Source organism: Cololabis saira, chromosome 1 (assembly GCF_033807715.1).
Source record: "Cololabis saira isolate AMF1-May2022 chromosome 1, fColSai1.1, whole genome shotgun sequence".
NCBI classification, from domain to species: domain Eukaryota; kingdom Metazoa; phylum Chordata; class Actinopteri; order Beloniformes; family Belonidae; genus Cololabis; species Cololabis saira.
The window spans coordinates 35,434,748-35,462,536 of record NC_084587.1 but is presented as its reverse complement, the minus strand read 5'-3'; the positions used below and the strand labels follow the sequence as shown (position 1 = coordinate 35,462,536).

At 40.1% G+C, this 27,789-nt stretch overlaps 1 protein-coding gene across 1 annotated transcript; it reads right to left on the bottom strand.

Annotated features, from left to right (window-relative positions):
- Positions 1–2,721: 2,721 nt before the first annotated feature.
- shoc2 (SHOC2 leucine rich repeat scaffold protein) lies at positions 2,722–27,332 on the bottom strand. Its single transcript, XM_061721713.1, has 9 exons — positions 27,277–27,332; positions 20,126–21,222; positions 19,092–19,229; positions 18,815–18,945; positions 18,316–18,504; positions 14,168–14,290; positions 10,158–10,295; positions 8,209–8,326; positions 2,722–4,344 (listed from the first exon to the last, which is right to left on the bottom strand). Exons 2-9 carry the CDS (start codon positions 20,826–20,828, stop codon positions 4,136–4,138), a joined length of 1,749 nt encoding a protein of 582 aa, XP_061577697.1. The 5' UTR covers positions 20,829–21,222; positions 27,277–27,332; the 3' UTR covers positions 2,722–4,135.
- Positions 27,333–27,789: the final 457 nt, after the last annotated feature.

Below are 27,789 nucleotides of genomic sequence, written 5' to 3'. Positions count from 1 at the left end.
AGGGTACCGCTGAAGGGTGTGAGCAGAATTTAGGTAGATATTGAGAGTGGTCAAAAAGTGAACAGTCAACATCACATCAAAGGGCCATTCCACCAAAAAAAAAAAGGATTTAATTACAAGAGGTGGTGTTTTATGAAGCTACGTCTTCTTGTTATGGAAGTCGTCTAAAGAAAAAACAAACTTTTCTGAAAACTATCACTGCCTGTCTCATCTGGATCAACAGTTTTTAATAATTTATTCAAACTGTAACGCATAATTATTCAGACTTTAGCCACAAAAGTGACATGATTTGTGAGATGAATATAGAAAGAGAAAACATCTTTGCTGAAAATGGCTAAATTGTAACAAAACAGCAATGCAAGTCAGTTTTGGTGGAATTCCCCTTTAATGCCACAGACAAGTGAGATGCAAGCTAATGCACATTGACCTGGTAGCATAACGGCATTATCTTCCAATACACTTTTTTTTTCTTATAAAACTCATCACATTACAGATTTTGTAATACTGAGTCTACTGTAACATCAGATTACTGTACAGAGTAAAAGAAAAATAAGACAGAGGAAACTAGAGCCAAATTTACATCGTAACAACCAATTGCTCCCATCAATTACAGCCAGTGGCCATAGACACAAGGAATAGCCAAACAAACACATAAAAAGAGACCAGTAAGGCTGCTCATCAATGTAGATTAAGTAGTATAAGCATTGCAATGCAACGCTTCAACAACCTTTGCAATATACAAAAGGGGAGCATTTGCAGAAACACCAAATAGCCACTAAGCTGAAGTCGTCTATGCAAAAATGCCTGATTCTGACCCAAATAAAACAATCTCAGATGGGTTTCAAACATGCTTATTTTACCATGTTTGTTACAAAGTAACCAGGCAAGAACATGTCAGGTTGCATGATTCAGAAACGAAGGAGAGAAAAAAAAAAAAGCAGGAGTGAAATGTCTGACCCTGTGATGCGTTCCATGACTTAGAATAATAAACACAAACGCTGCACCGGTATGCAATATATCATCATTTTTATCAAGCAACATCTCAAGCTGAGTGACATCAGTGACCTCTTCTTCAGCACATTAAAACTACATTCCACAATCTGTTGAATGTGATGCTATTGATCAGTTCAATTCTTCTCCTGCCGCCCTGCGTCTTCATACATGGCATCCTCTACGTTGCAAAATGGCACGAGAAAAAAGTCAACACAGAGAATGAATGAAATAACGGGTCACAGCAGTAACGCTGCATACCTAATGCACATCTCACTTTTGAGTACTTATCAAAGGCATTTTTTTCCCCACACAATTGTATACAGTTAAAAGTAAATAAACACACAAAAAGAAACTTCCAAAGCTCTTTTATAAAACCCAGGAATGCAATGCCTCCGGTGTGTTGAGCATGATCACAGAAAGCCCTTTTTACAATTGTTTTGTCTTTTTCTGACAGTCTTGTACTATGACTGTGTCAAGCTCAAATATGCACCTTGTGTTGTCACATGACTGTGTCCGAAAGATTTGATCTGTGAGGAACCCGCCCAGCCTGGCATGAAACCGCAAAGGTCAGTGGGTTTGTCACTCGTTAGGTTCTTGAGGGAAGTCTTCCTGTGTGTCGAGGGTGGATCGCTGTCCCGCCTCCTGTCCTGAACCGGCTCCTGCCGTCTTGAAAAGCAAATGTTTCAGTCCATGAAAAGCAGCAAAAGGTTCTGCTGGTAAATTAGAAGCAGCGTGTCATCATTAGCCCCAAATCCGACCCAATCTAAAGGTGAGGCGTGGCGCTCTCAGGACCCGACTGTACCACGATCCACTAAACTGCTGTAATCAAGAAGACCCATTTCCACACAAACCTGAATCACGATTCAATACAAATAATATGGGTCCAAAAAACAAAAACGGAAAAAATAAGTGTTTAGCTTGTTTACCATTTTTATAGGGATTTTTAATATACTCAAAATTAAATGAAGTAAAAACACATTTAATCCTTTAAAAAGAAAAGAAAAACATGCTCATTTAAATTTTCTATATGTGATTTTTCTTGCATGACAGGAGGAATCAGAATTAAGACGGGAAAACCTTAAGATTGACAGGATTTACATATTTAACCTGTCCTTCTTTGACCATTTCAGCTTGTTCAGGGGGGATCATTGGAATCGTATCCCAGCTGTGACTGGGTACAACCCTGGACGGGTCACCAGTCCATCACAGGGCCAAACAGACAATAAGCACCCATGCTCACGTAACTGAGAATCACCATCCTAATGTGAATATTTCTGGACTGGAGGAGGCCACGATACCCAGAATATGCAAGTATGGAGAGCACATGCACAGTCCACACCACCCCTGCTGGGATTCAAACCTGGAACCTTGTTGTGAGAAGCAGTGATAACCACACCACCTTGCTTCCATGAATGATTAACCATTTGGCATAAAGATTTTCATGAGAATTAATGCCCCCCACTAAAAGGGAAAGGAAAAGAAACAACTGTGTTTGCGTTTAGGAAGAGGACGCCAAGAATTTAAAAATGTGCATAAAAGCAGCAGCATCGCCGGGACAGTGTGGGACAAACAATATATAGAAAGCATTAAATTACACATCAATTTAACAGTTTTCCAATATTCAATCAAAATGAGAAAAGCCTGTCAAAAAAAAGAAGAAATCTGAAAAAAAAAAAAAATACTGAAATATTAACAAAAATTGAACAAAAAGAAAGTGTCATGTGGAAGTTACCTGTCAAGATTTTATTATCAAATATTTTTGAAGCTCTGATACACTTACTACTTGCTCCAGAGCAGAGAAAATGTGTTAAAAAAAAAAAAAAACAACACTTGATATGTTGGTCAATGATCAACTGGATGACAGATAAGAAGACCAACACTGGAGATAATATCAAACAAGTAAACATAACTAAAAATTGCACTCAAGGCAACAACCATAAATTGCATACATATATAAAAACATCTATAATTTATTCCATCACCTATTTGACTTTTTTTTCGAATAGTTTTTTGATGCACATAATCAACGTACAGGGAGACACCTCACCACCCATTTTTGGGGGGACAAAAACAAAAAAATTAAGAAAAAAAGAAAAGGTCCAAGCTGTCCTCCCAAGAATGTATGTTGGTATTCCTCATATCTATACAAGTCTTGCTCCATGTTGAACAAATTCTGCTGCTATTTTTTAAAAGCGATCTCAAATAGTCATATTTTAAAATTGAAATCGCTTGCAAGACAGATTAATGCAACAGCAACACTTAAACCAAGTAAGAAAACTAAAAAGTAAAAAAAAAAACAGCAGTGATAAAGTATTTGAAATAATTTATATCTTTGTATTTTCATGAAGAAATTTGTTTAGAAATGAACCACTGGATCACTCTAAACATAGGCACAGTATTTTTTTAAACATTTAAGGTAAAAAAAAAAAAAAGGAAAAAAAATTAAGTGAGAAAAACAAAAAAAATATATATATAATAATCATAACCTGTACACCATCATTAGACCTTTGTTCTCTATGGTCAAAAAGCAATTAACACAAGTTATGACCTGGGAAAATGATGTTTAAAAATATTAAAGAAAGCACAAGATGACAAAGGTTGAAAGTATGGCAGCAGCAGAAAATGAGAAGTTCCAAAGACTTGTTTGTTTTTGCATACAGTTGTATCCTTGCTCACATAATAGATGTGATAATTACTGTAAGTACATTGGCAATGGGAGCATGGTTTAAACGTTTGAAATCTTGCCCTTTAGCTCACTTTATGTTTATGCATGTATGTATATATATATAAATATAAATATACACACACACGCACACACAATTTTGGCAAAACAGGTGGAGATATTTTCCTCTTGTATGATTTGGGATGGAGGATGAATGGGGTTGGTGACTGGGGTCCTAAACTGACTGATCAACTGTAGAGGAGCACAGGAGTAAAGTCTCGAAAAACATTTGCTTTGCTTCTGCCCAGAAGTAGAGAACAAAACATCTTCATAAACCTCCCCCTTCCTTGCCACTGACACTAACCGTGGCGAGTCCCTTTTCTTTACAGTGTATGATACACATAACAGGGGCAGGCAGGCAAGAGGGTGCTGAGAGAGCAGGTGGAAGGTATGCAGGACTGGCACCGAGCTGCTCCGAGGTCAGACCATGGCACGGTACGGTCCCTGCATCTTCAGGAACTGGATGATGAAAGAGGGGCCTCCTGCCACAATCTGAGGCGGCAGGTGTGTGAGGGGACAGTTCTCTATGCTCATTATGGACAACTTGCTGCAGAGGGCCAGCTCGAATGGGAGGCTGTGAAGGTTAGGGTTGTCGTTGAGGTACAGTTCCTCCAAATTCTCCAACGTGCCTATGGACAGACAATAGATGGTCTTGGTTTAGTATTTAATTGCAATCCACAGAAACCATATTTGTATTTATTGATTAATTGTTCCCACGGCTACAATTAATATAAAGTTTATGAAATGTTAAAGTGGACCTATTATGAAAAACACGTTTTCTCTTGCTTTAACATATATAAAGTGGTCTCCCCTCAGCCTGCCAACTCAGAGAAGGAGGAAAGCAACCAAATTCTGCAGTGTCTGTACAGCCGCCCGGATGAGCCGTCCAGTGTGATGTGGATCTACGAGCCGTTCAGATTCTGCGCATTTTCGTTACGTAACCAAAATGCAAACCACGCCCACAACTATAAAACCTTGTCCTAATCCAGCCTTCTGCATGCGAGCGTCCGACTATCACGTAGCACTGCGTGACATCGGACGCTCTCTGTCCATCTCCCTCCAGCCAGCTGCCACTTTATTGAGGTTTTTGTGGTGAAATGAGGAGGAATCATAGAGATAACTTCTCATTTCAACTAACTGGATCAGCTGTTCCTCATCCGTGACCGTTTCCTACAGCGCTTTCAACCGGCTTTCAACGTGAGCGACAGGAAGAAAATAGAAGCAGGGCATCCGACAAATGTTCAGCTCAAAACGGAGCGCCGCATAGCGTCGCTGTGGCCAGTTAGGACAGTCCAATAGAAAATAAAGGAATAGAAGTGATTTTGTCGCTGACGCTCGCATCGCACACGGTTTAAAGCTTGAATTATGGTTCCACGTTAAATCGACGCAGAGCCTAAGCCGTAAGGTTCGGCGTAGGTTACGCGACGACGCGTAACGTACGGTGTGCGTCGCCACGTACCCTACGCCGTAGGCTCTGCGTTGGTGTAACGCGGAACCATAAATCAGCCTTAATAGTGTACGCAGCCGCTGCTCTTCTGCCCGGAGAGAGGCTTTGTGCCCTCCCCTGCTACACGTCATTCAGGCAGCCAATCAGCACAGTGCTTCATTATCATAGCCCCGCCCACTCAGAATCCCACATAGATAATGAGGTTAGAGAATGGGAAGATAAAGACATAGTTTAGAGGCCGAATTTCTAATTTATTTAGCAAAAACAATCAAAAGCTTGTTTTTAAGACATTCAAGGCCTGTTTAAAATAGGGATTAGATGCCATAATGGGTCCCCTTTAAGAGTGTACAAAAATATTTATTCTAATTTACATAAGTGATTAATCAACTATCTTAGGAACTCTGATTAATATTTTGGGGATTGACTAAGTCTAATGATAATCTTTTGCTTTGCCAATGATGAAGTTAATGTCCCTGAAAGCTCTGGGTATTAATAAAGGATCATATTCATATTATCAACTATATAAATAGTCTGTTTAGCTTTTGTGAAACAATATGTATACATAAATGTGAAACCTGTAAGTAATGTAGCACCAATTTTTAATATTTCCTCGCCAACTGGAAACAAAGAATCCATTTCATTCACAATAGGTGTATTTAGATTAGATACTTTCCTAGGACAAAGAACTTCTGTTTAATGCACACTGGGCAGTGCACATGCAAGGGGTGTTATTTCTTCCCCGGTTGCCTGAAGCCAAGTGAGGGAATAGGAGGCGTTATCGAGTGGTACTGTGTAACATGACGACTCTGTCTGTTCGGTTGGCCTTGCCGGCTGTGCTGGGTGCAGGAGATGGAGTAGGTGCTGGATTCAGGCTGAATGACAGTGAGATTTAAGGAGTGGCTTCCTCTACAAATCACCTGATTGAAATATGACCAGCCCAGTGTTGTAGAACTTCTTTCTAACCGTGGATTCACACCAAAAGCGTCACGGATGTCATAGGCGTCCGGCTGCCATTCATTGTCTATGAAAGCTTGCTGCAAAAGGCGTCGGGAGCGGCGTGATGGAGGCGCCCAGAGCGTCAATTTGAATGAAAATGAGGAGCGGAGACGCCGAGGCAGCATCCAATCACAGACCGGGATTCCCAAAGCAAGAAGCCTCAATGCAGATTGTACTTTCATGTACACACAAACATACACTCGTTCACATGCATACATTAGCAGAGCTGTGCACTAACAAACTTATTTTATCAGGAATTAATATATTTAATATATTTCATCTAGAAAACATGCTCATTAATTACAAAACACAGTTTAAACATCCATCCATCCATCCATCGTCCCCCCGCTTATCCGTTCCTGGGTCGCGGGGGCAGCCGTCTCAACAGAGATGCCCAGACTTCTTTCACCCCAGACACTTCCTCCAGCTCTTCCTCCAACTCCTCCGAGGGGAGTCCGAGGCGTTCCCAGGCCAGCCGAGAGACATAGTCTCTCCAGCGTGTCCTGGGTCTTCCCCGGGGTCTCCTCCCGGTGGGACATGCCTGGAACACCTCCCTAGGGAGGCGTCCAGGAGGATCCGATACAGATGTCCAAGCCACCTCAGCTGACTCCTCTCAACGTGAAGGAGTAGCGGCTCGACTCCGAGCTCCTCCCGGGTGACGAACTCCTCACCCTATCTCTAAGGGAGCGTCCAGCCACCCTGCGGAGGAAACTCGCGATCTTGTCCTTTCGGTCACTACCCAAAGTTCATGACCATAGGTGAGGGTAGGGGCGTAGATTGACCGGTAAATCGAGAGCTTTGCCTTTCGACTCAGCTCCCTCTTCACCACGACGGTCCGGTACACCGCATGTTACAGTTTAAACAATATGACCAAATCCGCTACTCCCCGGTGTGTCAGTGGTGATCACTGCAGACAGACTGCAGCTTCACCGGGACCAATGGCTCTCTGATAGTTTCTGTTGATCCGCGGACCAACCTTGTTAAAGAGAGCATCAAACTCACTTATCTATGCGGAAATAACGCTGAAATATAAACAATGCTTCCCAAAGTGCGATCCATGGTGAGAGATGAAACCGAAGATGTGCATGCTATATATAAATAGATAGATTGATATATGTATATGTACTTATTTCCCCGCCAGTTCTGCAGCGCAGCTTGAAAGCCCCGCTTACTGCAGGCGTCGGCAAGCAGCGCGATGCAGGAGTCCTGAGTGACCACAGGCGACTTTTGACGCTTTCAGTGTGAATCTACAGTAAGGCTCTTTCTGAGTTTCATTTCTTGTAAAGCCTTGGTCTGTCATTTTAGTACCCAGTTGTATATTACGGGTCCCCTAATATGTCTCTTTATGGCTTCCAGCTCTGTTGGTGAGGAGCTTGCAGACTTGTTATAAATAAATCCCACCCATGTCCCGCATCAACCTATTTACACAAGAGCACATCTGTGTTTAAGTGTACCCACAGAGGTGGGCAAGTTAAGGGGCCAGCTCAACATCTGATCCCTTGTCAGTTAAAGGAGCTTGAGGCTCCTTTTATGAAATGAGACTCTCTAGCGCCACCCTTTGCCACGACGGCCGTTGGGGGTACTGCAGCCAACAGTGAAGCCGGCACGGGAGAACGGGGAGAACGCACATGCAGCGTCATGTGACGTCACATCCGCCGCCCAGCGCGGGAAATTCGGAGTCCGAATTGCAGCACATTTTGCAGCACACAGCCTGTTCAAGGCAAAGGAGAGATTACACTAGAGGGCTCATTCGTTTTGGTTTGGAACGCTTCATCCGACATTATTACTAGAAAACTTAAAACGTATACTAATTTTTTTCATAAATCTTGCCTCAATCCTGCCTCAAGCTCCTTTAATATAAAAAGGACAAGTGACACCCTACATTGGGGTAATTAACACAGGTTATTCTGAATGTAAAAGGGGCTATTAACAGCTCCTTGGATCAGTTCAATTCTTCACCATCAATGAGGAACGCTGTTGCCATGCTGTTACAAGCAGAGCGAGTAGCGTAACAAACAAGCACAGTAATGCAGTTGAAGGAACCACTTACCAATCTCCTCAGGAAGGTGTTGTAGAAGGTTCTCCCCCAAACCCAGATGGGTCAGGTTGGTGAGGTGTCCAATGCCTCTGGGTAACGTAGTCAGCTGATTATTGGTCAACACCAATTTCTGTCATGACAGGAGAGAGATGTGTATTATTGAAACAATGTTGATGTTAAACAATGTGTCTATCTGAAAAATAAAATCGTAAATTATCTGGAAAATAAAATCATGGAATCATTAAATTGTGACTTCTGTGTGCATTATGAAAATATAAGCCAATATACATCAGTCTAAAAAATAAAAGATTTAGGAAGGCTTGTCAAAGTGAGAGAACTTGAGCATTTATTTACGCAACATGACAGCTCAACAGTAAATGTAACTAATAGTCCACTATGAAAATAACCCTGCATTTATCATTAGACAATCCCTCTGCTCATGAGTCTACCATATGCAACATATGTAACAGGAAGGGTGGACAATGGTAGAAGAGAGGGGGGGGGGACTGATTTAAAAATGTATGAGTCTATTATTGTGAAATGATTCAATCTCATTCTATGGAAAACTAATCTAGAAAAAAAGTTAGTTTTAGTATTTAGTTAAATAATGTCACAGGGTAAAATGTCATGTTACTGCATATCTGAAAATGCATTCATCTCATTTCCAGATCAGTGAAAGACCAGATGATTTTATTACACCCCGACAGGCAAGAGTACTTTCTTTTATATGGCTGTGCATTGAAATGCGATCCAAACTACAATACTTGTGACTGATTCGCTGGGTGCTCCATGTTTATATGACAATGATCAAGAAACTACAGGGCTCAAAGATAGCACTTCTCTGACAAAAATGTCAGAAGGTGCAATTGTATTTGAATTACACATATTCCTGATTCACAAACCACACAATGGGCATCACAGAGTGAGGCAATCACATCGGCACAAAGATCAATGTGGCGGCACAGTGACCTAATACAATACATACAATCAAGGTTACATGGATATAGGATTTCTTGAAGCTTCAAATTTTGTCTGCATCTTAAATCACAAAGGATTTATGATGGGTAACTCAAAATGGGGCGATGAGAAGAGCAACTCAAAACTCGTACACCCAATTGTTTTTTCATTAAACAGTTACCAGGAAAAGCGTTGTAACATGGATGTTCTGCAGATGAGAGAAAAGCAATGACAAACTAATTGCCCGATGGAAAAGTCATGCAATGTAGGGATTTCTTTTTTAAAATACCGGAACCAATTCACATGTTGGCATTGTACTGTATCATCAAGCAAAGCAATGTCATCTGATCTATCCCACAATCATTGTGGAGGTTGGCAATTAGCCCACTTATAGAAGCAAACATCCAAGACCCTCTTCAGTAACAAAGAACAAGGGGTCCTAAAACAGATGGTATGACGGCCTTGGAGCTCTGGTCTTAGTATGCCAAGCACAGTTAAAAACTGTGTAAGCATACTAAGAATAACTGGTCCAGTTTCAAAGGCAATGTTGGGTAAAACCAAATACTGATAGACTTTATGTTTATCTTTACTCTGATTTGCAGAAAACTACAACATATAAAATTGTGCAAAATGTAAAAGGGTCTGAATTAACTACCATACTGCACTCCTCCAACTGTGTGAACAACCTGATAATTAATGGGTACCCAACATGTACAGTAACCGTGTACTGTGTGAAGGTACTTATTTTCTCTGCCTGCATTAGGTTATAAGGTTTGGGTAGTAGTGGCACATACCATCGTGCCAGTGGAGAAGCAGAGATTACACTTCTGCTTTTCCAAACAATCCACATTAATTTCATGTTTCTGATCAATTACGCAGCAGTTCTTAGACATGAAACGACAGTTTTACAAAGATGATGTGTCGAGAAAAATACACCCGTTTATTCTTTTATTTTACTGCAAAATTGAGCACAACTGGAAGAGCTGCACGTTTTGAAAACTTACCTGTAAATCTTTAAGGTAAGCGATTTCATTTGGTAGACATTCCAGCTTGTTTTCCTCCAAGTCAAGCTCTCGCAACTTTCTCAAATTCCCAATACCATGCGGCAACTTCTTGAGAAGATTATTGGACAATATTAACACCTGAGAAGATATTGAAGTTCAAACATTAAGAACAGATCTTAAGTGATTATTCTCATGCAGTAAAACGTCATTTGAACCATTTGGACCAGAGACACTTTGGTGTGAGTACATTTGATGAAGTTGGAGATTCTATTCTCTACTCTATTCTTTTTTTTCGTCTCCTTGTCTGCTGCTGGTCGTGTTTGCGAACAGCAAAATATGTGAGTTACTGCCACCTGTTGGTCGCTGGCGCTATTTTTTAGGGCTGAAACGATTCCTCGAATAATTCGAGTAATTCGATTACAAAAAATGATCGAGGAATTTTCTCTGCCTCGAGGAATCGTTTAATGTATTATTTTTTTTTCGTTTAATTTCACCAGCTCAAAGCCTCGTATTACGCCCGGACCACATTTAATGCGACACAACACGCTGACACTGCGCCGGACATCCATGCGCTGCGCACGTTAAAGGGGGGAGAAAGAGGCAGCGGGTATGTTTGGTTTTAGTAACATGCCATGCTCAGGCAGTCTGCAATGGCCCCGACGGGAGACTAATGTAGTTCAGTGCTTAACTTTTATTTTTAATCCACGCTATATTCTTCTGGTCCGTTCTCCTATGTTCCCCCTCTAAAGCCAAAATTATTGTTCCGCGTTAAATCGACGCAGAGCCTACGCCGCTCTCCGGCGAGGGCGGAGAGCGGCGGTCCGGCTGGCGTTGCCACGGCTACGGCGTAGGGTACGCAGCGACGCGCTACATTCTGCGTTGTTGTAACGTGGAACCATAAATCAGCCTTTACCCGGTATATAAACCTCTGTTCCCGCTACAGTTTTAACTAAAAGAAAAGGCAGAAAATGTCAGAAAAATAAAAACGTAATAAAGCTAACTGGGTAGTTTTCATTTCATTTGATCTCTGTAGTCATTCATGGATAAAACAAGCAGCACTGGTGCCTAATGTGCTCCAATACAGCAGGTCTCATTTTATTTTGAACACTGCCAAAACTCTAACTTAAAACTTAACTACAACTTAAAATTTGCTTGACACAAATGAAAGTTCAATTGAAACACGTGGGAAAACACCTAAAATTTTAAGTTATGTCTGATATCAGGTGTAGTGGCATTTTTAGGTTAGAAATAAGAATATTTCTTGGTAAGATCCTTAGTTTTTTGAGTGAAGGCAGTGAATTTAGTCAACTGGTGTAAGTTCAGGGTTTTTAAATGAACAGCCATGAACCTACTGTATTATATAATTTAGTCTTGATGTCAATTAACATCTAACATCTTATGTATATTTATAATTGCTCTTTAACTAAACAAATATATGTTTTATCCGATTTACTCGATTAATCGATGGAATTTTCAGTAGAATACTCGATTACTAAAATATTCGATAGCTGCAGCCCTACTATTTTTTCAGTCGACTGTTGTGTGTGGCTCTACAGCAGGGGTGTCCAAAGTCGGTCCTCGAGGGCCGCAGTCCTGCATGTTTTAGTTGTTTCCCTGCATCAGCACACCTGATTCTAATTAACGGTCGTCACCACCTTGTCATCAAAGTCTGGATAGTTCTGTTGATGACCAAGCTCCTTGTATCACGGTTTGATAAAAAAAGGGACACATCTAAAACATGCAGGACACCGGCCCTCGAGGACCGACTTTGGACACCCCTGCTCTACAGTGTAATGGAGATATGCCGGCTGAAGGGCCGGGGAGACGGTGGATCCTGTTAGAGGTTCCTGTCTGGCGAGTTTACCCTGAACTCCTGCTGTTAGAAACATGCCTATTTACATTAACAAAAGGATTAAAAAAAAAAAAAAGCCTTACACGTTAAAGTGGCAGTAGACCTGGGGCCTCATGTTCGAAACGTGCGTACGCCACTTTCTATGCTCATGGTCGAATGTTCGAAAAGTGATTTGAACGTAGAAAGTTGCAGTCTTTCACCCGCACATCATGTCTGGAGCACGCCCTTTTCTGAGGTTCTGTCCGTTGGCGACACTCACTGGTGATGCAGTGAAGTGCAGAATATGAGGAAACGTGACGTCAGCAATAAGTTCATGACCACAGGTGAAGGACACGACAGTCCCCACATCACCAGATAATTTACACACGAGTGGAGCTGCAACAATCTCACAATCAACCACATGATCTGAACAAACAACTAAAAGGAGCTCAACGATGGAACCTGCAAATCCTGATGGCAACCTTGGCTCCGTTAGAGGACCCTGCTGATGCATCAGATCACACCGACCTGCTGGTCCAGGAGTAAGACTGGACCATCAGCTGGTTTAGGTACCAAGAGGATCCTTCTGGATCTCTGCCCTGAACTGGACCAGCTGCTCCGGTTCAGACCAACATGATCTTTCAGCTGGAGCTGCTACAGGTTGGACATCTCTCAGTCGCCATGACGACCATGGGACGAATACTGGAGATTAAAGCCAGATCCTAAAACATCCCATAACTGTGTCTGGACAGAAAAACATTAAAATGCATTTTGCAGCCAAGAACCGGTTCTGTAAAGTTGTCTTTTAAAATAAAACTAAGATGTCATGGAAAGGTTGGTCTGTACGAACTGATGTGACTCAGCAATGAATTAATAAAGTTGTTATTGGATGTTTAGGCAACTTTCAGAGTCTGATATGGAGTCAGCTGCAGGTGCTGCAGGTCCAGAAAGTGTTTCTCCGATGATGGACCGGGACCTAGACCGGTCTCTCCTCCTGTGGATGCAACACTCTCGAGTTACAGCAACTTTGCTCTTTATTTCTCACGTTTGCACCTCGATAATCCTGTTGGCATAAGTTGTCTTTATTTCTGCAGCAGAGGAATCAGATTGTGATGCTTCAGGTTTTAAATATAAGTTTATATTGCTCACATTGTTATACTTATGATAGAGGTGATCGTGGACATCCACAATGTGTAAGACTCCATACACGTGTACATTGGTCTTAATCCGTCAGTATATATTGCGCGTGACAGTAAAGCGGAACGAGGAGCCGTTTTTCACCCACCAACTTAAGTTCTGGTGTCGGTTCTTAAAATACAAACAAGAGAAGGAGAGTGGGATGCACTAACGCTGCCCATAAACATTCACAAACCCTTACGATCATAATAAAACCACAACTCTTAACGGAATGCAACACAAAGCAAAGAACAACAATACCCATAATGCAATGCAGCTTCAATCGGAAGAAATGCCCCAAAATAAATAATTTTTTCCAGGCCTCAACTTTTGACAGGAATATCTCTAGCTCACAGCCGGTGATTTTTTTTTTTATTTGTTTTACCTGGTTTTGCAAGTTTCTTGTTAAGATGAGCGGTTTTTAATGGATAATTATCCTCATTATCATATTCAAATATATGTATTTGAGGGAGGAGACAGGGCGGAGTGTTGTGCTCCTGCATGTGCGCTCAGATCCACGCTGATTGTGATGTTCAAAGAAACCTACGTGGATTTGGACGAACGCACAGTTTTGAACATCTGAATTTTTTTTGCGTACGCAAAAATTCCACGCACGGATTCACGTTGAAATCCACGCACGTTTCGAACATGAGGCCCCTGGTCTTTCAATTTTTTTAGGAAATCTAGGTATATCTATAAAATCTGTTTTAAATTCAATCATAAAAAATTAAATTCAGGTATACCATTTTGGTGTCGGTGCAAGAAGGTCCCACCAACTAGCCTCAAAGCTGTCATAAGAAAACTGGTCCAGCATACTGCCAAATGGCACAATGTATGAGCAATAACTGGACACTGCACTGGTAAACTAAAAATCCTTACAGAAGCACATACCGTTTGTATTTGGGATGGCAGCCCAGGTGTATTGACGTGATATAAAAGTGTCTTACTGTAGAGCTGTGTGTGGGCACAGGGAAACACCAACAAACGTGTCTGCCAGCCTCACCTCCAGAGAGACAAGACCACAGACGTCTTCTGGGATCTTGGTCAGCTGATTGGTGGCCAGGTTAAGTTCAACCATGCTGGTCCACGTTCCAAAATCCAATGGTAAAGATGTTAGTTGGTTGTCCTGAGGAAGAAAACAATATACCTTTATCAGCAATGCGACAAATAATTCAATGACTCACAACAAGGACAACCCTGTTTTCAGAGGCTGAGCAGATCAAGGAATTGTGGCACGTGTTATTTTTGGTGCAGAGAAATGGGTTTGAGGGGACAATGAAATGCAAACATAAAAGAAAAGGATTAACTTTGCCCAGGTCTAGCCTCAAAAATTGTAGAGAAGGAGAAAGAGTTAAAGTAGAATTTACCAATCAACATGGATTTCAGAAAATCAAGGAGAGATTTAGAGGACATTTTACGGTAAATGGGATTATATACTTGTGGGAAGAAAAAAATACAAAGAGTTGGTGGATTTTGTTGCAGCTGCAGATCAGAGCAGAGGTATGACGATGTGGAAGACTGCGTACACATACATACATGACTAGCATAGTACCTAAATGTCTTTAACTTGTCAGCTGACAGTCACCGAATATGTAATTACATCAGGAAAGTCAATCCTTGGCAGTTGTCTAAGATTTTTTGTGAAACGCTTATCCATTCCACTAAGATCCATTCATCTTCATATAGACTTCACTTATAACGCTACATCTTTTGTGGTCTGAATTAGTGTGAGACCCTCTCGTGTGCTGTTTTCTTGGGTTCTTGGGTTACCTGTAATCAATTAACTAAGGATAGCTGCCACATGTTATTTGGATTAAAGTAACTGCATTAGTCTGGTCATATTTATCTGATAAGAGTCCAATTTGTTAATGTAAATGGATCATTTTCCCTTGTTTACCAGGGCAAGTGGGAGTTACACAGGGCTAAATACTTCGACCGATTCTTTTCACCTCATGTTCGCTTCCATTGGGTAATACTAGACAGCATGCCATAAATTTTCCTTGCTATCCTGATGATACACAGTTATAGCTGTCCATGAAACCAGTTGAAACGAACCAGTTGGTCTGACTATAAGAATGTCTTTAAAACATTAAGACCCAGATGGCTCAAAATCTTCTACAGCTAAATCTGAAGTTGTTGGATGGACATGAATGCTTTCGGGACATACTGGCTCGCTATACAGTTACTCTAGATGACATTACATTGGGCTCTACTACAGTGAGGAACCTGGGAGTTATTTTTGACCAGATATGTCCTTCAACTCACATGTTAAACAGCTTCTTAAGATTGCCTTCTCTCACCCTTTTTGATATTGCTAAAGTTAGGAAGATCCTGTCTCAGAGCGATGCAGAAAAACTGGTCCATGCATTTGTTACTTCAAAATTGGATTACTGTAATTCTTTATTATTGGGTTGTCACAAAAATTATCTACAAAACGTCCAGTTGATCAAAAACGCTGCAGCCAGTGTTCTAAGGAGAACTAGCAGGAGAGATCATGTTACTCTAATCTTAGCGTGTCTTCACTGGCTCTCTGTAAAATCCAGAATGGAATAAAAAAGAATCTTCTCCTCACTCATAAAGACCTTAATGATCGGACTCTGTCATATGTTAAAGTGCTTATAGTTCCATATTGTCCAAGCAGAGCACTTGACTGTCAGGCAGCAGGTTTAGTTGTAGTTCCTAGATTTTCTAACGGTAGAATGGGAGGTAGAGCTCTCAGTTATGAGGCCCCTCACTGTGGAACCAGCTGCCAGTGTGTGTTCTGGGAGCAAACGCCCTCTCTACCTTTATGATTAAGCGTAAAGCTTTCCTTTTTGATAGAGCATGGACTTGGAGCAAAGACTTAGGGGCTGCTAAAACATCCCTCATACTCAGATTATTTGAGTCACTTATGTCACTGTTGTGACTCCTTCCAGCAGGTGTTCTGATATGATGTTGTTCTTGTTTTCTCTCATCTTTCCTGTGCCCTCAAACCCCAACCAATCAAGGTGGATGTCTGTGCTCTTGTTTTTCCTTTCCACAGTGGCTTTGTGCATGGTCAGGATGGGACACTGTATTGTCTTGGTGCAATCTATTGACTTCCTTTGCCAGGCAGTTACTATTTTTTTCCCTTATTAATTGGACAAAATTGGAATGAGTTTAATTGCACTGAAGTGCCTAGAGATAACATTTGTTGCGATTTGGCACTAAATATTGAAAAACCCACAAGAAACTTGTGCTCTGAAGAAGAATCAGCACTCAGTAAAAGACTGGCACAACTCGACTACACTGGCCTGTGAGCAGCGATAAATAAAGCTCAACTGAACCGACCATTCGGAAATGTCCTTATTTTCACAATAAAACATTGCATTAAGTTCTGCTGTTGACTTTTTTTTTTTAAATTAAATTACAAATGTTTATTCAATCTCTGGTCACAAACAGTCAAGATGTTTTTCCAATTACACCTCCTGCTCTTAAGTGATTCTTCAACACAATCCTTTCAGGTTTTAATAATGCACTAGATAACTCTTAAACCAATTTTAGTAGTTTCAAATAATCTCCTTAGTTATTCTGTTTACTTGGCGCAGAGCAATAATTTGACCCTTCTCAAACAGAAATCTCTTTTCCACAAGCATAGGGTGTGTCTTGCAACATAGTTTAAGTAATAAGAAGCGACTTGGCATCAGTTAGGGTTAAATTCGTTTTTTCTAGCTTAAACATATAAATCACCGCACAGCTTTTCAAATGAGAGGCTCTTATCTGTTTGCTTACATAAGTCCAAAGACTAACTTTTTTTCCAGCCAAGCAGAAATATCTGTTTAAAAGTAGCTTTAAAAAGTGCTGCATTTGTGGAAAAAAACATTTTTTCGTTTGTTTGTTTTTTTGTAGTGGAAAATCAATATCTGTTATACAGGTTTAATAACTGTACCAGACCGCAGTAAACCAAATTGTTGTGTACGTCCCACACCTGCACTATACGTGCCTGAATGAGCAAAGGTCGAAGCAAATATGACTTTACAGGCAATGTTTTTCAATACACTTGTATTCTACACAACTTATCTACTAAGGAACACGGTCTTCTATGTTTTTCTAAGACTTATCCAGGGCTGTATGTTAACTTTTTGCCTGCAGCACTGCTGCTACAGGTCAGTGATCTTGTTCTATAAGGAAAAAAAAAACTTAAGACAAAGACTTGAGAAGATAAGGGATGAATGTGTGACTGTTTGTAAGGCCATTTTTCAAAATGATATGCCCTAGTACTAGTGCACACTGATTTTTACAAAAATGTAGAATGCAACATGCAATCTACACAACCTGCAGTACGTAAAAATTAGCCAAATGGCCACAAGAATGATCTCCATTATGCAACTGACCAGACTATCTTGCACAGTGTCTCCCATAACACAGTGCACAACATTGTTTACTTAACAGATTTTTTATTTATTTATTTAAAGCATTCTTAACATTGACCTACTATGCAATAATGATGACTGTAGCTTATGGGCTCAAAAACAGACTGTGAGGAAGTATGTCCTGCCACTTTTAGAAGGACAGCTGCTTTTCTGTTCCCCCAGGTCCCAAGGGTCCTTTTGATTAATTTCTATGAAATACTTGAAAATACTGTTTAATCTTTCTGCCACTAACTGCACTTTTAACTTGCTGACAGTTCAGGCTGCTGTGGAAATAGTGATGCTTATGGAGGAATTGGTGGAATTGGTGATGAATGCATGGACTCCAAGCAGGCACGGGATTACAACAAAGTACAGCTACTATGCACTTTATGACATTAAAATCGTGAGGAGCAATGACACATTTTCCTGTAGCATGTGCAACAAATATTTCACCGTACAGGCTTTATGCTCTTACAATTTTGTAGGACTCTGGTAACATATATCCCAGCGAATGACAAAGGTTCAACTGAGTTCACATCAATAAGTGAATTAAATAATGCCATTTGAATTCTACTGAGCTGCTTCAGTTTCAGCCTCTTACCATTGATTGTACACACTATGTCATTGCTGGAGTTTACTGAACTGCTTTAATAAAACAGGAACATTTTTAATGACAAGGAACACATGCAATTTCATGACAAACAACAGTCTTAAACATTCAGTTATGCCTATAATATTTTAACAACTGTTGCCAAAGAGTTTTAGAGAAGGGAGGACATACCTTCATGTTAAGCTTGCTTAGCACTTTGGCCCTGGAGAAGATACCAAATGGGATCTTGTTGATATAGTTGTGCTCCATGTTGAGAGAGTAGATGGTGGAGAACTGCGATGGTCCACCAACTGGGTAAGATTGGAAACAGTTTCTCGCCAGTGTTAGACTTGTCAGGTTTACCAAACTTGACAGCAGGCCCTTTTCAAACAAAAGACATCACATTAACTATCTGACTTAGACACAACTCTTCCCCAATAGATATGCAGAACTTTCAAGAACAATGTGTGTGTAACAAGTCTATCCATTATGGATGAATGATTTACCAAGCAAATAAGAGCACTGTCACAGAAGCATCTACATTTTGATATAATACTAATGATGTCCATTTTACATATTTGACAATATTGCAATAAACAAAACAAAAAAAGAAGCTAGTATTCATAATAAAATTATTCATTGTAACAATTTAACATTAATTTTGTGGCATGAACATGTGTGTTCTACTTACCTCTGGCAACACTGAGATGTTGTTGTTTTCAAGATTTAGCTCCTCCAGTTCTCTACATTTGGCTAATGACCTGGGAATGGCTGACAATCTATTATATCGCAGACCCAAGCGATTAATGCTTGCCAAATTACCTGAAACAACAAGAATATATTTTTTGATATATGCCTTCACTCCAGTTGTCATCTAGCTAGAGTTCAATGTTTACAAATTAAACCTGGAACCAAAAAGAGGAAAATTAAAACAATCCCAAACATCAAAATATATAAACTAAAATTACCTATAGTCTCTGGGAGGTCCAACAGCTCATTGTGCTGCAAGTCAAGGTTGGTTATCTGTGTGCAATTTCCAATCTCCTTCGGAAGATGTTCCAACTGGTTATGGGCAACATCCAGAGTAATGAGCCTGCATAGCTCCCCTGCAAAGATCCACAAAATATGATATTTTTTATTATTATTTAAAGTCATAATTCTTGCAGTACCATTAACCAGTGCATGTAACACAGCAGTGCCAATCACAACATCATTGTCTTTAATTTTGATTTGAAAAAAGTGTTTGCATCAAGAATATGTGAGTGCCACAGAATTACGTACACAGAAGCCTAAACCGTATAAAAACATGAACACCTATGCTCTAGATCAGGGGTCGGCAACCCAAAATGTTGAAAGAGCCATATTGGACCAAAAACACAAAAAACAAATGTGTCTGGAGCCGCAAAAAATGAAAAGTCTTGTATAAGCCTTAAAATGAAGGCAAATGGCAAAAGGCGAAATGTCGAGAAAAAAGTCGAAATGTCGAGAAAAAAGTCGAAATGTCGAGATTAATGTTGAAGTACAATCTCGAAAAAAAAAGTCGAAATGTCGAGAAAAGTCGAAATCTCGAGAAAAAAGTCGAAATGTCGAGAGAAAAAGTCGAAATACCGAGAAAAAAGTCAAAATTTCAAGAAAAAAGTCGAAATGTCGAAATTAATGTTGAAGTACAATCTCGAGAAAAAAGTCAAAATGTCGAGAAAAAAAGTCGAAATGTCGAGATTAAAAAGGAAAGAAAAAAGGAAAAAAAGGACAACAAAAGAAAAAAGAAGAAAAAAGGGGAAAAAAGGAAGAAAAAAAGGGAAAAAAAAGGTCAAATTTTTTTGAAAAAGCTCCAGGGAGCCACTAGGGCGGCGCTAAAGAGCCGCATGCGGCTCTAGAGCCGCGGGTTGCCGACCCCTGCTCTAGATGAAAAATGGCATTAAGGCCATCAACCAAAAGGTCTGTGGTTTACTTGTTCTAAAACCTGAGACACTCATCCCCTTGAACAAAAGGTTTTACTGACCTATCTCTGCCGGTAGCTGTTTAATCTTGTTCTCACGGATGCTTAGCATGGTGAGTTTAGACAGGTTTCGGATGTCCTTCTCCACTGTTGTGATGCGATTGAAGCGCAGGTACAGCGTGGTCAGGGATGTCAGTCGATAGACAACTGCAGGTATCTCTCTGAGCTTGTTGTGCCGGAGGTCAAGCATTTGAAGCATCTTCAATGAGTCCAGGGAGTCGGGCAAACTAGTCAAGGAGTTTTCGCTGAGGGCCAGAGTGACCAGCCCTGACAGGCAACCCACCTCTGCTGGTAGGCTCTGTAGCTTGTTGCTATACAAGTAGAGTTCTGCCAACTGACTCAGTTCCTTAATAGAGGTGGGTAGCATGTGAATAGACCGCTTCGATAGGTCCAGTCTCATTGAGTTCTCCTCCCGACATTTATTAAGCTCTTTGATAACCTCTGCATTACTTGATTTCTTGCGTGTACCTTGTGCCGGGTTTGGCCGTTTTATTGTATTGTCAACAGAAAAGGCAACACCCGGTGTCGAGCTGCTTGTGTCCTTCTTTCCGTCTTTGGCTTCTTTCCCTTTGGTCTTCGTGTCTTTGCCACCATCTTTGACTAAGCTGGCCAAAGCCTTAGCCTCTTTTTCCCTTTCTTTACCCACTGGACCACCTTTGGGGTCCTTTTCTTTAGAATCTTTTTCTTTGCCTAAAGTACTACTCATGTTGACGTTATTGGTCCACCAGCAGAGTTGCTCATGGGACTCTTTCGTCAGGTTACTTATTTAGAAATAAAGGGACACAGACAGTGAAGGAGACTTCTAAAGAAAACATCCCCATGCAAGCCAAAACATTTAGAGTTACCTTAGAAATAAAATCTCTGTCATCCAAAGGTCTGTCTTGTTTTTCTTTTTTTTGGTATACTTGTAATGCTGTGTTCCTTTGCTAAAAGGCCATGAGAGAAATAATCCTTTGAAGTAGGTCATTTGGGGTATATATGGGCCACATGCTTGAGCTTTGAACTGCATACAATCCCTGGACCTTCAGAGAGAAGTTCTTTCAGGCTGCAAAGTCCAACAAGATGTGTGTTTTTTTGTTTTTTAAACCGTCCTATATTTTCTGTTGAAGGGAAAAGAAAAAAAGAATTTTGTTAGCACTTCCAATTTCTCCTGCAAACTTTACAAACATTCTTTGCATTTTAAGTTTTACCAATTGAGATGGTCTGCCTTAACACATTTCTGGTCCAGAATCTATCAATTGTAGCAACAATTCTCATAAATATAAAAAAAGAAGAAAAAAAAAAGAGAACAAGTTCCCTTCTGAAAGGCTCAACCAGAAAGTATTTTTTTGAGTGTGCTCATTAACATCAGTGCTCTTAACGCAAGGAACTTAGATCAAATTATGTGTCTGGAGATGAAAGGCATGTGGAAAGAGTTTTAAAAATGGGCTGTTCCAGAAAACAGTAATTAATGAAACTAGCAACAGGAAAATACTTTCAAATACTAAATACTGGTGATAGCCAATCCAGACAGACAACCCCCCCCCCCCCCCCCCCGCCCCCCCCCCCAAAAAAAGGAACATACTGTTAGAAAATCCTCTTAAAGCCCTGGTATAAAACATGCATTATCCAGAAAAGGACAACAAAAACAAACCACTGATATATTTGTTTGTTTGTTTGCTAGCACCATGAAATACATGGATCAGCCATAAGGGGTAGATCCTACTTCTTTTTTTTTTATAAATATCATTTTGATTATAATTTTCCTCCAATAGGTGGTCTAGCATTTCACTCAGGTTTTTGTCTAATACTGCAAAAGAATGAAAATATATTTTGCTTAAATGGTGAGAGAGACTGTTCTGCCATGCATCTAAGCTGATTCATTGCCAATATAACCATTGTTTCCAGGTGCACAACCTCCCAGCAAAACCATGTTGCTGGAATAAAAATAATAAATCACATTTGTTTTCTGTCTGTATATGCCATCTGATGTCGAGATATATTTATGACAGTAAAGTAGAAATACATCAACACCATATAAGGAAATATCTGTTTACATATTGCAAGTAGGGTTGCAAAATTCCGGGAATTTTCAAAGTTGGAAACTTTCCATGGGAATTAACGGGAATATATGGGAATTAACGGGAAGTAACGGAAATTAACGGGAATAAATAAGAAATTTACAGAATTGAAGGTTGGCCCTTAACAGGGAACTTAAATATAGTTGGGGGAAATATATTGTAGCATAGTCTTGGCTAAAACAACCAGATTTAATGCAAGTACAATCCTCAATCACATGCACACAGCACATTGCTTACTGCAGGGCTATTGAGGCCACACCCCCTACATGCACTGTGCATTCCTCCATCACATGCACAGGTGATTTCTTGAAGCCTGGAGGCCACACATTTGAGCTCAAAGCACAAGACTATTGAAGCCACACATTTGAGCCCACGGACTATATAAAGTCAAGTAAGTTTTGATAATATTATGGGGTAAATATATTTGATCTATAATGGTATTAATGTTTAACTTGCAAATATTAAATAAAAATGTATTAACACAGTAGCTAGCTAGCTGGTAAGTTAGGTGCTAAATGAAAGCTATTTGTCATTTCATTGACCATTTAAGAGGCTAGCTTATTATGGTGGTAGCTACCTCAAATTTGATGCTGTTTTTTCTGACTCCAGCAAGACGGTTTTCTGTAACCATTCAAGAATTTATATATCAATTGTCAAATATTTTGAAGACCATTCCAGAGGCTATTGCCTGAAAGGTTTTGGCAAAAAAGCAGAACATGCAGAAACTAGGCTTGTGAAGCTTGAGGGAAGAGGCTTTTGTTTTACATGTTGAATGGGACTTTTTTGGAGGGAGTGGGGCTCCTTTCATTTAACATTTGGGACTTTTTTTGGGGGCGGGGGGTTGGGGTCATTTTACTTTTTGATTGGGTGGGGGAGTGGGGTGAGTTAGTATTTACTCAACATTCATGTTTTTGTTGTTCATTAAAATAATTGTTCATACAAGAATAAAAACTAAAGTTGTTTTTGTATTATCTTGCATGGATATCTGCTTATGACAAAATAAATATTTACATTTATGTTTGGATATGATACAGTTTGTTTAAATTACCCCCAATTTCCAGTTAATTCCCATAAATTCCCAATAATTCCCATAATTTCCATAATTCCCATGGAAAGTTTCCAATTTGGAATATTTCCAAAATTCCCCAGCTTAACTTCCCATGGAAAGTTTCCGGAAAGTTTCCGGAAATTTACCGGAAATTTTCCACCCCTTTGCAACCCTAATTGCAAGTCATATCAGTATTGCAATTTTCACCAAATGATATCACACATATAAATATCCTTAAGGTCTTGACATTCAAAAACAAGTCACTAGCCCTGTCTCTCTAGCCTCCTTTCTGTTTTTAGTCTCTGTTTCTGCTGAACCTCAATGACTGTGTAAAGCTCTCCGGCAGTAGTACAAGCTAAGCTGTGGCAAAAAGAGAAGTAGGATTGGCTTAGGATCTGAACCAAGAGAAAAGGTTAGGACTGCTGAGAGTAATCTTTAGAAGTGGCCTTCAAAGCATCAACTCCCAAACACAACAGGTCATATGACCTTTTAAGCAAGAGAATGAGAGAAAAAGTAAATGGTGACACACTCTACATGTTTGCATGCCTTACACTGTTTCTGTAAATAATAAAGGATAATTGTTTTCTTTTTATAAATAAGGACATGGACATGCAATGTTGGCTTTAGGAAGCATACCATTAAATGAGAATAGCCAGGCAAACCAGATTTGCTGGGGCCATGTAAACTTAACTGTGCAAGCCATTGCCTTTTATGGTTGTACTCTTTGTACTCTCCTTGTTCAGATATGTTGCTATCACTATAACAAACAATATCTGTGCAGATTTTTGTCTATGCTCAATGACTACTTGTTTGTCCCTGAAATAAATAAGGAAAAAAACTACAAAGAAAAATAAAAACAGAATTAATTGAAAATGCAATAAGATTTAAAATAACCATGTAAATATTAAGAATTTCGGGAAAATTACCCTTACTCATGAAAGAGCTTTTTGGATTTTATCAGGAGTCGTGGTAACAAATATCACCCATGCCAACCAGGTATACTCTTATTATTAGCATCTTTCAAATGAGTATAGTGTTTTTTTCAGTGACAACAGTATTCAAGTGTCCATAAATAGTAATCACCTCAAAATGGGGTAAAAAATGCAAGTTTTATTTATGATTTATTGATTTATGACATCCAATCACTCCACAATCTCTAATAAGGATTAAGTATGGAGCACATCATAAGCAGTGTCTTCATTGCATGCCAATTTCAGATATATTTGACATCTTTCATCAGGTAAAAACCTCTGGCACTGACAAAGTAAACCTTCCTTCCACAACAAATCTACACTTAAACACAGCTGAAACATTTAAACATTGCAATTTAAACAAACAATAAGGTGGATCTTTGGTAGTATAAGTAGGTCATATAAACTCCACAATGCAGAAAGAAAAGAATTCAACATACGGAAAGACCCACCAAACCGGTCTGAGCCCCCCTCCCAATCATTTCAAGACAAATTTGTTAAAGTTACTGCATAACCTCACATCAGCTTACTGACACTAAACAAACATGGCCCAATAGGTGTTAACATCACTGTAAACCTACAGCTCCACCTAAGCATACATTCATCTAGTTAGCAGTTTCCTCTAAAATCTGTAAAACTACCACCATGTACATTTCTGGTCTGGTTTAAGCACACAAAAAAAGGATAGTAAGACATTTAACTAACCAATTATATGAGCTTAAGGTGATGGGGTCCATCAACACTACCAAAGCACCACCATAAAAAGCTTCTTGGACTTCCCACATAAACACAAAAGTAGTTTCCATTAAGCATCTCTTGGGCCCATCTGCTAAAACCAGTGCAATTAGGCCAGAGTACAACCCTTGGCCATTCTCATTTGTTTATCCATTATAATGCCTTTATGATCCAATTTGATATGCCCTAACCTCTGTTAATCATAGGATAAACGAAACATGAGCACAGACTCAGAAGTGTTGTGATTTGACAAAATGCATTAGACTTGGAGGAAGGAAATCCCTCAGACCTCAGTCCAGCTCTAGTGATGTTGCATGACTTAACTGTTCCAGGGGCGTCAATTGGGTATGGCAAGGTACGGCAGCCGCCACACCTTGGCTTCAAGGGAAAATGTAAATGTTTGTTTTTTTAAATACATTTATGGAATTACTCTGTGTCTATTTGTATTGATTATTCTCTTACTTAATACATATAGAATAACTACAAATGCAAATCAGAAAAACATGATCGATTTCACTAGTTATTATACACTGCAAAAAATCTTAACAAGAATATTTGTCTTAATTCTAGTTAAAATGTCAAATTTTTAGTCAAAAAATCTCATTACATTTAAGACAAGACTCAAAAACAACCATTTTCACCTGTTTCAAGTAGATTTTCAATTAAAATAAGTGGAAAAATCTGCCAGTGGAACAAGATTTTTTTGCTTGTAATGAGAAGATAAATCTTGTCCCACTGGCAGATTTTTCTACTTATTTCAAATGAAAATTTACTTGAAACAGGTGAAAATGGTCAAATAACAAGTTATTTTTCTGGTGATGAATCTTGTTTTAAGTGTAATGAGATTTTTTGACTAAAAATGAGACATTTTAACTAGAAATAAGACAAATATTCCTGGTAAGATTTTGAGTTTTTGCAGTGAGCGAGACTGCATTTGAAAAAGTTCAAATTTTCTTGACCACACAGATCAGCTCCATAGCAGACTTCTGTGATGAGTATTTGCTGGACGTGTTGATTGATACTCTAGTTAAGTTCTGTGACTCGTAACGTTGCCATACCTTAGCTTCCACTGAATTGACGCCACTGGTAGGTTCACATCAAGAATAAGCTTAGCCTGTGACTTCTGGCGACTAGTTCTTGTGATATTCGTGGCAAAACAAGTAGAAAGCAGAGGTGAGGTGGCAGCCATGGCGACTGATACTACAAACTCCCCACATGACCCGCTAGCTGGGAGGCTGCTGTGCAGATAACAGATTCTTGGAAACAGATTACTGACAAAATCGGAAGCTACCAGGTCGAGAAGTCAAGTCGCCTTTAGAGATTAATTTATTTGCATAAGACGGACACCAAATAGGAAAAAAAAAAAAAAAAAAAAACCCATGCAGGGGATCAGGGTCACTTGGTGTCACAATCACAACTTTGACATTTATTACGTTGTGACTGCTCACCTATGATTGTCAAGTGGACGCTAAAAATGCACCACGGTTGCAGACACGAAATCTGGCCATTAAAACCATCTACACGCCAACAACTGGACGGCTATTTTAGACATAAGAAAAAAATACAAGCCCCAAGTCAAATTAGACGTCTGGCAAAAAAGGCAGAAAACGTCAAAAAGCAGAGCAAAACTCAGTTATGCGGACTGCTAGCGCTCAGCTAGCAGGCTAGTAGCCCCTAGTTAAGGCTGATTTATGGTTCCGCGTTACACCGACGCAGAGCCTACGGCGTACGGTGCGCGTCGCCGCGTAAGCCTACGCCGTAACCCTACGTGCGTAGACTCTACCATAATTCAGGCTTTAGCAGGGTTTCAACCACCCTTTTCAGTCAAACACCACTTTCACTCTGAATCCATTCAACAAACGGCTTTTGGTAGGACTGGTGCAGTGCACCGGGATGTGGCCGGGTGTGCCGGGGACCGGAGCTGAGCCCGGGCGGAGCGGGGCGGCGGGCCCGGGGAGAGCGCTCCTCCAGCCGCGGAGAGGGAGCTGCAGCCCCGGAGCCCCCGGAGCCCCCGCAGCCGGGCCCGGGCGGGCTCAGCAGCCCCGCCGAGGAGCCGCAGGAGACGCTCAATGTGCGGACCGACTCCATCAGCAGCGACCCTCACAGCAATTTCCGTGTTGAGCATTTGCGGGAGAAAAAAAAGAAAACACTCCGAAAAAAACAGCGGCCATTCCGAAGCTGAACAAAAGAGTGCGTTCGCGTTAGGAAGCCCCCAAAAAGGGCAATTTTGAGTTTAACACGCCGCCTTTAGAGGCACACCGGCCGCGTATACATTGACATTGGTGTAATGTTGCTGGGGGGAGAAAGGTTTAGTGTTAATGTGGTAAATCAGTGGTTTACCTTCAGAGGTGTGCCTCCGCCATCCCCGCTGCTTCCTCCTCTGCTACTCTGCTGCTGCTCAGGCCCCGCCCACACCCACCTGCGTCATCACCGACCCGACCAATGGGATCACGAGACTCTCACATCTCATTACATATTCAGTGATTTACACATATTTACATATTCAACAGACATATTCTATATCACAACTGTTATAGAAGGTATTTTATTTATAATTATAAAAAATTATGTTTACATGAATTACTAAAATAAAATGTGTAATATATATATATATATATATATATATATATATATATATATATATATATATATATATATATATATATATATATATATATATATATATATATATATATATCTATTCCTATATTCCTTGCCACTGTTTGGCTTAAGGCTTTTCTCCCACTATGGGAGTTTTTACCTGCCATTTTTTATGTAATAATTGCTCGGGGGTTTATGTTTATGTTTATGTTCATGTTCTGGATCTCTGGAAAGCGTCTAGAGACAACATCT